This window comes from Heptranchias perlo, chromosome 15 (genome assembly GCF_035084215.1).
Source record: "Heptranchias perlo isolate sHepPer1 chromosome 15, sHepPer1.hap1, whole genome shotgun sequence".
NCBI classification, from domain to species: Eukaryota; Metazoa; Chordata; class Chondrichthyes; order Hexanchiformes; family Hexanchidae; genus Heptranchias; species Heptranchias perlo.
Window position 1 is genome coordinate 4,849,430 of NC_090339.1, and position 13,908 is coordinate 4,863,337.

Below are 13,908 nucleotides of genomic sequence, written 5' to 3' on the forward strand. Positions count from 1 at the left end.
GGTGCTATATAAATACAAGTTCTTTTTTCTTTCTTTGTTATTGCAGTTGTTTATAGCGATCAGTTTAGTGGCAGCATCCCAATGTTGAAAAGCAATTTCCTTAGTGCAGATTATCAAAGTTACAACTGTCTAGTGTAAGCCATTATCAAGAGGCTGCTAGTTGTCCTTAACTGCGATTGGATCCTGCGGGTGACCAGCTGACTCACTGCCGACCAGTGCGATGCTCATTGTGAATCCCAGGAACCACAGTGTACGTTGGGATTAGTACCTTCTGAGACACCGATCTGTCGGTTCTAGTGATCATTTGGGCTGCTGGCCAAGTTGATCACTATTACAGGATCCCAATGCTGCCTCAGAACCTCTTGCTGGCTGTGTCAAATCCTGGAAAAGAATACTGGGTGGGAACTGCCAGGGTTCCCACTCTTGTTGACTCGCCCAGTTGACGTGTTTTGAAGGAAATGTTGGCTGATGGCCTGTTATTTGTTTTCTGTTCTCACTCCTGATAATACATGCAGGGGTAATGAAATCCTTGTGTTGCAAAGGTTCGGTCAGTATTTTTGAAAAGTGATGAAATAGGAAACTCGTTCTTTCTGAATGGACTCAGTGTTACCAGTGCAATTCATTCCTATCCAACAAGGGATAAAAGGAATGAAGGTAAAATATGAAAGACAAGCCCAAAGAGGAGTATCCAATTCATAGCCCGTCACCTCACAAGAGGAGCGTGCCTTTTGCTCAGTGGTAGCATTTCCACCTCTGAGGCAGAAGGTGCAGAGTTTAAACACCATCCCTGGGCGGTCCCGCCGGGTGGGGACCGGGGCCCTGGGCGGTCCCGCCGGGCGGGGACCGGGGCCCTGGGCGGTCCCGCCGGGCGGGGACCGGGGCCCTGGGCCGTCCCGCCGGGCGGGGACCGGGGCCCTGGGCCGTCCCGCCGGGCGGGGACCGGGGCCCTGGGCGGTCTCGCCGGGCGGGGACCGGGGCCCTGGACTTGAATTCTGGTTTAACATCCAGCGGGATATTCGAGTCCGGTGAGTGGGAGCCCAAAAAACCCTCCTGCCATATCAGACTAACCACCCTACAGGCTGCTATAAAGATGGTTATGGCCATGGAAGGAGCATTCATGTCGCGGCCTGTCAGACTAATAATCAGCCTGCGAATCCTCCCACTACTTCACACTGTTCTCTCCAAGGGAAGAGTGTGAAGATCGGAAAACGACGAGAGTTGTTTTGTGATGTCTTCATCGCTTAATGAACTTTGAAAAATGGTCTCCTGAAAAACCCACCCATTTACAGTGGTGCTACAGAACAGGAAGCTGCCACTTCCCGATCAAAACGTCCGTTTAGTGTCACAAGTCACCCGCAACAGCTGGATTATGCGATAAGACAGGTTTTCCATAATCGCATGACTGAAGCGCCCTCTGAGTGATATTGTGTTGCATCTCATTCATTTTCGACCACACAAAGATCAGTACAAAATGTGCAGCACTGTCAGTGTTCTCCAGGGAAAAGCCTGTGACCTCTGAGCTATCTGCCCAGTAACCTCTTCATACAGATCATAGAATCAGCACAGAAGAAGGCCATTCAGCCCATCGTGCCTGTGCCGGCTCTTTGAAAGAGCTGTCCAATTAGTCCCACTCCCCTGCTCTTTCCCCATAGCCCTGCAAATTTTTCCCCTTCAAGTATTTATCAAATTCCCTTTTGAAAGTTATTATTGAATCTGCTTCCACCTCCCCTTGAGGCAGTGCATTCCAGATCATAACAACTCACTGCGTAAAACAAATTCTCCTCGTGTTGCCTCTGGTTCTTTCGCCAATTGCCTTAAATCTGTGTGCTCTGGTTACCGACCCTTCTACCATTGGTTACAGTTTCTCCTTATTTACTCTATCAAAACCCTTCTTGATTTTGAAAACCTCCATCAAATCTCCCCTTAACCTTCTCTGCTCTAAGGAGAACAATCCCAGTTTCTCCAGTCTCTCTATGAAACTGAAGTCTTTCATCCCTAGTACCTCTCTCTAATAAATCTCCTCTGCACCCTTTCTAAGGCATCCTTGCTAAAGTGTGGTGCCCAGAATTGGCCACAATACTCCAGCTGGAACCTAACCTGTGTTTTATAAAGGTTTAGCATAACTTCCTTGCTTTTGTACTCTGTGCCTCTATTAATAAAGCCAAGGATTCCGTGTGTCTTTAACAGTCTTTTCAACTTGTCCTGCCACCTTCAAAGACTTTTATACGTACAATGGTGACTGTTAGTCCCTCTTGTATAGTGTCCCCAAGTATTGTAATCGATCTTATTTAAATTAAGCCATCCCTACATTTATCGGTGCACAAAGTACCTGAAAGTTTATATTTTACATCCAATCTCAGGATGTGGGTGTCACTGGCAAGGCCGGCATTTATTGCCCATCATTAGTTGCACTGAGAAGGTGGTGGTGGGCTGCCTTTTTGAACCACTGGTAGTGGTTTGAGACACCTGAGTTGGTTGCTGGGCCACTTCGGAGGGCAGTTAAGAGTCAAGCATGTTAGTGTGGGATTGGAGTCACATATAGGCCAGATCGGGTAAGGACGGCAGGTTTCCTTCCCTAAATGGACATTAGTGAACCAGTTGGGTTTTTACAACAATCCAACAGCTTCATGGTCACTTTTACTGATAACAGATTTTTATTTCCAGACTTTATAAAACTGACTTCAAATTCTCAAACTGCTGTGGTGGGATATGAACTCATTGTTCTACTGGATTGTTAGTCCAGGCCTGCTGGATTACTAGCCCAACAACATAACCACTAGACCACCATCCCCCAGTAGAGTGGAGAGCTAATCGCTGCAGAGAAGCCATTGTGCTTTGTAAAATGTCGCCTTTTCCTTCTAATTTGATGCCCTTTTTGTCCTCGTTAGGTTTTCAGCCACTGATACATCCTAAAGACGTCACCTGCCGACTCGGACTCTTTTATTGGTCCCAACAGATCAACACTGTCCGAAAACATCACACCCCGGGACTGAAGAGCAGGTTTCTTCTTGCCTCGTGCGTCTTCGTTCTCTCACAAAACAGTTCTTATCTCTTTCGTATTTTTAAAAATGAGTTTTGTCAATAAAAAGATGGTAAACACTTTACGTATGTACATGGTAAGGCCAAGGTAGAAAACTCCCAGTTGACTGCTGGGAAGCCTGAAACAGTTGAAAGATTGTTTTTTAAACAGGGAGAAACCCCGCCCGCCCGCCCGTGCATCCTCGTTATTTAAATAGAAATCTCAAAACCTGTGCTCAGTTGAATGCCATTCGTGTTGGTAATGTCTGTTTAGGAAAGTGTAAAGCAGCTGTGTTTATTTAAGTCTCCATTACACTCCACCAGGATTAGACCTGAGGCAACTACTTGATCTAAGGGAAATAAAGGCTAGATTGTAGGTTGAGGAAAGGAAGAGGGTGAAGTTATGTGACGTTACAAGGAAGTTGCGGATTATTCTAAAACTAGCAACAAACGCACACATTTAGTCCAAACTCTTCGTTTCTCTGCATCTAAGTCCCGCTGGAAAATCAAGATCATGGAAAATAGAAGCAGTGAATGAGAAGATGTGTGTTTATATCAGAAGAGGCACATTGTAACACCTCACCTTACCTCATGCCAAAACAGGCCTCAGCGTGATAGAATTCAGAAGGATTGCACACTCCTGTTCCCATCTCCTTGACTATTGGTGCCATGTAAAGGCGATGGTTATCTTGAAACCGACTATGCCAAGGATGTCCATCCCGAAAGCCCTGGCAATCTGTCGAGGCTCAGCAACGCACCAACTCAGGCTTGTATTTTTCTTGCTTGCTGGTTGGTCCTGTTTGAATTCTGTAGGCCTGAAGATTTGGAAAGAGCCGTTCTCTTTGTGCTGTTGCCTCGTTGGTGGATAAATTCTAAATCAGGACCCCAAAATCTGTTCATGTCGGTAACGTATACAAATTAATAGAAATGCGAATGTGTGTCCTTCCCAACCAACCCTAAGGCTCCATGTCACACAGCCTACGTGGCTCTCAAGACAGCAGCTTGGACACCCTGAGCTATGAGATTTAATATTCTCATAACATACTGACCCGTTATGCTGGCTGCGCTTTGTAGTACATTGCTAGGTGTTAGTTTATACATCCTGTTGCACACCAAAGTTAATTTGCAGCAGAAATATAACATTTCCGAGAACCACCTTTTTAACTCAGTGTTTTGAAACCGCTTGAGATCCACATTACGTTCTGACAGAATGTCCAAGAGAAGGGAACAGAACCATTATTCAAATAAAGAAAGAACATTATCTCCTCTTAAACAAAAAACAATTAAAGCAAGTCCACCTTTCTCATACATGACACCTCTCTCGTACCATGAGTCGTGTTTCCTAGGAGCTTTTTACCTCAGGTCCCTACAAGAATAACTTAAACCTTAAAGCACTCAAGACATTATTTGATAAATGTACATGAGCATTACTCCAAACCAATAGTCTTCCAGATTTCCTCCTGTGTGGCTCGGGAGGTGGAAGCTGCCTTGTGTGTCTTTAAGGAGCCCCAGCTGTGCTGTTGACTCATTCTGTAACTCGTTTTGGCATTCTCTGCTTTGAAAGGGGCTGACCTGGACTGTGTTCCTGAATGACACAGACAGCTGTTGAAAGTGGTCGTATGAAAAGGCACAGTCCAGGTAAAGGCACGAAACTATGTGTAGACTCACAGTGTGAACTTGCTGTACATCCCAATGCATGAGAAGCAGAAGAGGCCACTGGAGAGACAGAATCCACACACACACATCCCATCTCTGACGTTTTTTGGGGAGAGGAGGGGGTTGCTGAGCGGCCTACGGCAGAAGTTAAGTAAGGAAGATGATACGTCCAGAAATGGAGTTGTTTAAAGGAGATTCTACATTTTTCTGCTTCGGCCTTGTCAAGTATGGCAGCTGAGCCATCGTGTTTGGAGGAGACCTTCGTTCAGAGAAGGAGGACTTCACTCCCTGTTGGATAGGATCCTTCCTGTGTCTCAGTAGAATTAGGCTGGAAGCTCATTCAAAATTCTGCTAAGGTATCTTCTACAGAGCCTCCATCAATTTATATGAAGCCAGTTCTCTTCAGTTCCAATCTCTCCCTTGACTTTGCCTGTTCTCGGTATATTTGTAGCCCCCCCAGAGTTCACAAACATTCTGTTGGTCATCTATTACCAACATCTCGATTGTGGGCGTCTTCTTTTACTAGTGTCACTCATCTGATCGCAGAACGATACCAGGGTGAAAGGTTGGTTGCCAGACGCAGTTGTACATTTATTTGTAAAGTCTGCTTTAAGAAGGGTGAAGAGTAATTGTGGATTCCGATGACACTCGGTGAGAGAGAACTTTGACAGCAAGCCAATCCCCCTCGCTTGTAAATATGTGATTGAATTTAAAATCAAATCAATCTCGAGGGCCGATATCCTGCGTACAGTGTGGTCGGGGGGGAGGGAGGTGCTGATTCCCGCTTGACGTGCCCCCGAATATTGGGAAATCACAGGTGCGCTCTTCCCCCCCACCCCTCCCGCCCCGCAGATTTCCCAGCAGGTGGCCGTGGTTCTCGTTGGCAGGAGAGGTGGCCCCATTCAACAAAAAAAAACAAGAAAAGGAACGGATTGAAGACTTGCTGAGTATTTGCAGCGTTGTCTGTTTTTATTTGAAGTGTAAATCTGCACGGAGAGTGAACGAGTTCTCTCCGGTCCTGAGGTCACGACATGTGCAGCCATGGGACCCATCTCGGAATAAGGCAGGAAGGTCCTGCGATCTCCCCACTGCAGTGCTCGCCAGGCTACCCTGGAATGGACGGTCTCCACATCCAACCCAAGAGAGAGAGAGACCAGTATGTGTATATATTTTGTTACCGATCACCACAGGGTATTTATACTTTGTTTCTGACTGTTTTGTTTTGTGTGAGGGAGCACAATGTAAAGATATCCAATTGTATCTTTATTTTTTTTGCCCGCTCTGTAAATTTTACCTTTACAGGAAATATCTTTTTATTTATATATATATATGCTCTCTCTCTCTATCTATAGATATAGATATAGAGAGATATATAGCTTAGATGTATTGCCAAATATTTCAACAAGTGATTGGTTTGGCATTAGTAATTAGGCAACATATCAGTGGCCAAATAGGGGGAGACTTAGTTGCCATTAGTGTTCTCATGCACATCATTTCACACACAGTGTTGGTGGAGTACTGCATATATCGCAAAATGCCACGCATTACATTTCAGCTGGTGCCTGTTGCAGTTATATTATTTTACCCAGACAAACAAGGTAACTTTTCATCTGAACTTAACAAAATCAGGCCAATTTTTTCTAGATTGAAAAGAAATTATCATTTTGTTTCGGAAGTAATTTTTAAAAAGCCACAATTAATGTCTTGATTTAAAGCAATATTTTTGTAAGTGTGTGTAAAAAAAAAAGATAGCTGTGTAAATATAGAAATATGTGAGGATCTAGTCGGGAGAGCGAGTTATGTCAGCCAGATCTGTGGCCATTAATAGTCTTGTAAATCTGTTTTGTAGATAACGTTTTGTTATTCTTAGTCATGGGTTTTGAATGGTTTTATGAATAAATATTTAAATCATCCTCCTTGGTTGTTTTGAGTGTTTGTTGGAAATCACGGAGACTGTTTCTTGCAATGGTACAGTATTTGCAGGTTTGCCGGAGGAACATAGGAACAGGAGTAGGCCATTCAGCCCCTCGAGCCCATTCCAATATTCAGTTAGATCATGGTTGATCTGTATCTTAACTCCAGCTACCCACCTTGGTTCCATAACCCTTAATACTCTTGCCTAACAAAAGTCTATCAATCTCAGTTTTGAAATTTTCAATTGACCCCCAGCCTCAACAGCTTTTTGGGGGATCTAAGATTTCCACTACCCTTTGTGTGAAGAAGTGCTTCCCGACATCACCCCTGAATGGCCTAGCTCTAATTTTAAGGTTATGCCCCCCACTTGTGCTGGACTTGCCCAACAGAGGAAATAGTATTTCTCTATCTACCCTATCAGATCCTTTAATCATCTTAAACACCTCAATTAGATCACCCATTAATCTTTTATGCTCAAGGGAATACAAGCCTAGTCTGTGCAACCTGGCAAAGATTCTGTCTTGGACGCTGTGGAAGCCAGCCAAGGTTTCTCATCACAAACACTCGAACGCTGCCTCTTATAGACTGGATTTTCCCGTGTGAAGCTGATTTATAAGTTGAAAGTCATGTTTGTAAGTCAACGGAACCACTACAGGAACCCCAAATGCAGAAGGCCAATTGTGCACAATAATTTAACGAAAGATTTCTGTTTGTGAATGTGTAGAAACCAAAATCGCCAAGTGACTTTTTTTGAGCTCTCTGACCGCTGTTGAGATGGGGCATCTGTTCGAAACGTCATTTAAACGGGGTGTTAAACAAGTGGTAGCACTCTCACCTCTGAGTCAGAAGATTGTGGATTCAAGCCCCACTCCAGACACTCAAGCACATAAGCCAGGCTGACACTCCAGTGCAGTACTGAGGGAGTGCTGCACAGTTGGAGGTGCCGTTCCAATGAGACGTTCTCAGGTGGACATAAAAGATCCCACAACACTATTCAAAGAAGAACAGGGGAGTTCTCCCCGGTGTCCTGGCCAATATTTACCCCTCAACCAACACCTAAAGAAAGAGATTATCTTATCATTACTGTTTGTGGGAGCTTGCTGTGCACAAATTGTCTGCCACGTTTCCTACATTACAACAGTGACCACACTTCAAAAGTATTTAATTGGCTGTCACATGCTTTGGGACATCCTGAAGTCATGAAAGGCGCTATGTAAAAGCAAGTCTTGCTTTTTTTTAAATTGGAATGTAATGGTCCTGATTGGATTAGTATCAAGGTGAAAATCTCTACGGCAACAATGTTGCTTGAACTGGAGGATATTAGTGAACCAGTCGGGTTTTTTACGACAATCCGACAGCTTCATAGTCACGTTTATTGGTACCAGCTTTTTATTTCCAGATTTTTTAAAAACTGAATTCATATTCTCAAACTGCCATGGTGGGATTTGAACTCATGATCTCTGGATTATTGGTCCAGGCCTCTGGATCACTAGTCCAGTAGCTTTGAGGGATATACAGGGAAAGGAACAAAGCTAGTTCCAAATATTCGCTAGGAGATATTGGAGGCAGCTGTTTGCCAAGTCAATGATGGTTATGCTTCAACTTTTATATATTACTGGTTACAAAAAGAAACGTCAAATAATGGAATCTTTATTCAAAGATATAATAGAAGGACATCTAGAGAACTAAAATATAATAAAGAATAGTCAGCACGGATTTCAGAAGGAAAGTCATGCTTGACCAACCTTATTGAATTCTTTGAAGAAGTAACCGAAAGAGTAGACAAGGGTAGTGTAGTAGATGTAATATATTTCGATTTGCAAAAGGCCTTCGATAAGGTACTGCATTGTAGACTCATGACTAAGGTCAGAGTATGTGGAGTCAGGGGACGAGTAGTAGAATGGAGAGCAAGCTGGCTACAAAACAGAAAACAGAAAGTAGGGGTTAAGGTTAGCTACTCAGACTGGCAAAAGGTGGGAAGTGGGGTCTCACAGGGATCGGTGCTGGGACAACTGTTCACAATTTACATCAACGATTTGGACTCGGGAATCGGAAGTACAATTTCAAAATTTGCGGATGACACCAAATTGGGGGTATAACTAATACAAAGTAAGAATGTCAAAATGCAAGGGGACATTAATAAACTTGTATAATGGGCATGTAATTGGAAAATGAATCTCAATATAGATAAGTGTGAGGTGGTGCATTTTGGTAGGAAGAATAAGGAGGCCACATACTGCTTGGATAATAAAAGTCTAAATGGGGTAGAGGAGCAAAGGGATCTGATACACAAATCACTGAAAGTAACAGGTTAACAAGGCCGTAAAAAAGGTAAATCAAGCAGTAGGATTCATTTCTAGAGGGGTAGAATTGAAAAGCAGAGAAGTTATGTTAAACTTGTATCGAACCTTGGTTAGACCACACATAGAGTACTGTGCACAGTTCTGGTCTCCATATTATAAAAAGGATATAGAGGCAACGGAGAAGGTGCAAAAAAGATTCACAAGGATGATACTGAGAGGATATACTTATCAGGAAAGGCTGAACAGGCTGGGGTTTTTTCTCTCGAAAAGAGAAGGCTGAAGGGTGACCTGATAGAGGTCTTTAAGATAATGATAGGATTTGATAGGGTGGACGTAGTGAAAATGTTTCTACTTGTGGGGAGTCCAAAACAAGAGGTTATAAATATAAAATAGTCACTAATAAATCCCTTAGGAAATTCAGGAGAAACCTCTTTATCCAAAGAGTGGTAAGAATGTGGAGCGAGCTATCCCAAGGAGTAGTTGAGGCAAATGGCATAGATGCATTTAAGGGGAAGCTAGATAAGCACATGAGGGAGAAAGGAATAGAAGGGCATCCTGATAGAGTTAGATGCAGTAGGGAGGGAGAAGGCTCGTGTGGAGCATAAACACCAGCATAGACCAGTTGGGCCGAATGGCCTATTACTTTGCTGCAGTTTCAATGTAACTCGATGTAACAATTTAATAACAATCTCATTTCACTGAAGCTCCCTTCTACATTTTTGTAGTACAGCTTTTAGCACTCCAGCTTATATTAAAATAAATGAATGACCTAACGTTACTTTGATGTGTTGCACAAGCAGGTTTATTAAACGTTTACTTCAGCCTATTAATGAAATTATAACAATAATAGCTTTTGCAATTATTCGGGATTCCATGAAGCACATTTCCTGAGGGAAATCCACGACCTTCCCCTCCATTTTTCTTTAATCTGACTCTGTGACCTTTTCTAAGTGATCACTAATAAGCATTTCAACCAGTTATTCTTGGTAAAATGATTAATAATCAAACTAGATACAGTGAACGTGCATGGTACTCTGTCACTACAATGCTCCCTGATACACAATAACTCCTGATACAGCAGTCTTGCACAGTATAGCTGGACCAGTCGGCTGCAATTATACTGCAGTGTTCGCATTGTTGCAGAGGTTTGCACATCGTTACGAATGTGAGAGTTTAGCTCAGGACTCAGCTTGTCGGTCTGATTCCCCTGCACATCAAATCGAGAAATGTGAAATCCCCCCCCCCCCCGCCTTCAGGAGGTGATCTTGCACCACTTCAGGTTTTCAGCAGGTGCAGTATAACTCCGGCCCAGTGATGCAGCATGTCAATGGAGCCCATTGGACCTGAGTGGGCCAAGCACAGGGCTGTGCGCATGGATTCGTGGTGCCTGTTCGTCACTGACCTCACTGCAACCTGCACCGAGGTGCCCCGACAGTATAACTGTGATCTGCCTTGCTGAAGGTCGCACTCTATGGTGTGGTACTATAACCGCAGGCTTTAACACACCTCTATAACCTGCTTTGTGACAGTAGAGGGATTGTACATGACTTAAATGTACTTGGCTATGACACAAATGGAGTCAGGTCAGATGTTAAAAGCATAACGACAGTAGACGGTATTACCCGTGACTGGTCCAGAACAGGTGTTGGCGACAGTTAAGTAACCAGGTCACCTCCAGAAAGTGCCAATGGCTTGGGGGGAATGAGGGTCTGGAAGAGGGAAGTGGGACCCTCGATGGAGGAAAAGCCATCGAAAGGCGGATGAGCCAATCCTTAAATTAGCCAACGGGCCTTCACAACCTGCAAGGGGTGAGCCAGCCTCAGTACAGAACTAGTCAATGAAAGAGCGACCATGGACAGACTGAAAAGAAATCCCTGCCTTACGAAGAGGTGTGGAGGACAGTCACAGAGCCGCAATGATAGTCGACCAATGGTGGTGATGACTATGGTAATGATGATGACACAGCCATTGGGCAGATTGTGGAACACGAAAGCTGATTGATCTCAGACTAAATGATTCCGGTGTATATCGTCAAGTGACTCACACCTTCACCGCAGTGCAGATCGAATGCAGCACCTTGGTCCAACTGGAGGCTGGCTGTGGAAAACCGGCCTCCCCTCAGGGCTGAAGATCGAAGAGCTTTGCCAAATAGACAAGGGTGAAAGTAGGGGCTAATTATTTCAGAGTCTGAATCACTGGACTCTGTACCGCTGCTGATGTACCTTTCTGTCGTCTGAAGGGCCTCCTTGCACTGCATTGTCCCATGCGCTGGATGCATAGGCCTCAGTTTATTGGGATTCTGTCTCCGACTCAGTGGCAGGTAATGGGCCAGTGGTCTTAACTCTGGCCCATGGATTAGGCCAAGTGTCTTCATATCCGACTGGCTGTGTGATCTTCTGGGAGACTGCAGGCTGCCGTCCTGTTGGCTCTCCTCCTCCTTCACCGCATTCAGACAGTTGCCATAGCTACTCTGCATCACAACCCGTTGGTAAAGTCCATGATTGGCTAAGCAGCTGCGAGCAGGCAGGCTGACCGGGCGAGCCACACCTGAAGGCCGAACCATTAGTTCCTTCATCGAAGTGCGACTCGGCACCTGAAGAGATCTGTCCAAACAAAACACCGACTTTGGGAAATTATCGCTGATACACTTGCTGCCTATTGTGAACTTGGGTGAGTTTCCACATGTTAGCTGCTCTGTATCAGTAGCCCTCCTGGTCTTGTTAGTTTGGAAAGGTTGCCCGCTTTTTTGTGGTTGGACTGGATTCTTGTTGGCCTCAGTGTCACTGTCACTGATATAGGGAGTGGAGACATCGCTGCTGGAGAGAGTTCCTGATGCTGGATCAGCCTCGGGTTTCGATCGCTCCAATTCTGTGGTAAACACGATCTGCACTGCCGACTCCTTTCTCTCCCTCTGTGCTGGCATCTCCCATGCCTTAACCCTCGTGTCCCCTGACTGCTCGCTGTCACCAAGGCGATGTGACAGTCCCTTGACCTGATTGGAAGATAAAGACTCAATCCGATTTCTCAGAGATCTTCAATAAAACAAAAGACGATTGGAGACTTGAGCCACACTGCTACGTTTCACACAGTGCGGTAGATCTCACCGTTGTGCGAGAGTGTAAAACTGGTAAAGCGAGCCAGCAGCCCATTCAATGGAAATAATAATCGGGAGAGATGTAAATCGGGCTGCCCACTCTCTATCACCCGTTTTACACTATCGTACAAAGTCAAGGTATACCCCAGTGATTCGTTAACCACATCGTTCCAAGAAATCAACAACATCTTAAGTTTCATGTACAGAACTTTAAAACTTTTAAAAATATATCCTCACTCAGACCTACCCTGTACTTTCTGTTTATTTGAGTGAATTTTTAAGTCAAAGTATAAGTCAGATTAAAAATTGAAAAGCTTCCCTGATTGCAAGTTCCTAACCACGCTGTGCTGATGTGCACAGGCTCAAAGAAGAGACCCACTGGTGTGGGTTCAGTCTTTCCTTAGGCCCCGATTGTTGACACTGATTTACGCCCACTTCAAGTTCGGGCTTATTCTAATGAGATTGAGAGACTCGTTGGGCGTAACTTGACGTCGCTTTTTCAGGTCTAATTTCTGGGCCGTGCCCGAGGAGGAAACTCCAGGCCCTATTTGGGGTTTCCGCGAATCTTCCATTGAAGTTACAGCAGGTGATCAGAGACCTCCCCTCCCTTGGAAATTCAACCCCTTCGTATCTTATCTGACTATTTGACCTTTCTATGATGATTTTTTGAGGCAGTCTTCATTCGTAACTCAGAACACTGTCTTCAATGAATGTTTCCTTCACACTAACCTGTCTCTCCATATCGAGGCCTGGTACAGATGCAGCTTCCTCAGATTGTACATTCCACTGCCTCCTGCAAAAAAAACAACAGTATCAACAAAAGAATAATTCATCGTCATAAAGGCACGCTGTACATTAACCCACTGCTCTTCTTTGACTAGCTCCGTGGGATCTTTTACATCCACCTGAGAGGGCAACAGGACCTCGGTTTAACATTTCATCCCAAAGACGGCACCTCTGACAGTGCAGCACTCCCTCAGTGCTGCACTGGAGTGTCAGCCTGGATTATGTGCTCAAGTCTCTGGAGTGGGGCTTGAACCCATGACCTTCTAACTTGGAGGTGAGAGTGCTACCACTGATCCATGGCTGAGGTAAATGATTAACTAATCTGTTTTGGTGGGTGTTTGGTTGAGGAATGAGTGTTGGCCAGGACATTTGCAATGAGATCTTCTACCTCCACCTGAACAGGCAGACATGCCTCAGTTTAACCTTTCATCCGGGAAACTGTGACTATGAATCTCTCAGTCCCACACTGTCAGTTTAGATCAGGTGCTCAATTCCTGGACCCACAACCTTCTGACTCAGGGCGAGCTGACACTTAACTCCAATAGATTAAGCAACTATAATGTGAAAGATTAAAAGTGAGCAGACAGCCTGTTGTAACCTGAAGAGAAACGGGTACCACGCAGAGAATGGTTAGAATGTGGAACTCGCTACCACAAGGAGTAGTTGAGGTGAATAGTAGAGATGCATTGAAGGGGAAGCTAAATAAACATGTGAGGGAGAAAGGAATAGAAGGTTGTGTTAACAGGGTGAGATGAAATAGGGTGGGAGGAGGCTTGTGTGGAGCATAAACACCAGCATGGACCAGATGGGCCAAACGGCATATTTCTGTGCTGCAGACTCGATGTAATTCTATGTATTTCTATGTCAGAGAAAAAGTGGAAGTTTAAGTGGTCCTGAATTTTGGAACCATCAGACACTGGAATATTACCTTTCAAACGTTGTCTTCTTGAAATCTCCTTTGCTCATATATTCTACCAATTGCTTCTGAGTTCTTCCACTGAAACAAGAGTTAAAAGTTAAAGAAAGAAAGACTTGCATTTATATAGCCCCTTTCATGACCTCAGGACGTTCCAAAGTGCTTCACAGCTAATGAAATACTTCTGAAGTGTAGTCACTGTTGTAATAGGAAACATGGCA

At 44.5% G+C, this 13,908-nt stretch overlaps 2 protein-coding genes across 2 annotated transcripts in view; one reads left to right on the forward strand and one right to left on the reverse strand.

Moving 5' to 3' along the window:
* The window catches only part of stk26 (serine/threonine protein kinase 26), a 135,999-nt gene extending 129,412 nt beyond the window's left edge, over positions 1-6,587 (forward strand). Inside the window, exon 11 of the mRNA XM_067996780.1 lies at positions 2,889-6,587. Coding sequence (XP_067852881.1) covers positions 2,889-2,913 — 25 coding nt within the window. The 3' untranslated portion in view covers positions 2,914-6,587. The remainder of the gene's footprint in view (positions 1-2,888) is intronic.
* Positions 6,588-10,899: 4,312 nt separating this feature from the next.
* LOC137333184 (FERM domain-containing protein 7-like) overlaps positions 10,900-13,908 on the reverse strand; it is a 54,186-nt gene continuing 51,177 nt past the window's right edge. The window contains exons 10-12 of the mRNA XM_067997368.1: positions 13,700-13,768; positions 12,715-12,778; positions 10,900-11,883 (exon numbers count right to left, since the gene is read on the reverse strand). Of these exons, the coding sequence (XP_067853469.1) occupies positions 10,900-11,883; positions 12,715-12,778; positions 13,700-13,768 (1,117 nt within the window). The remainder of the gene's footprint in view (positions 11,884-12,714; positions 12,779-13,699; positions 13,769-13,908) is intronic.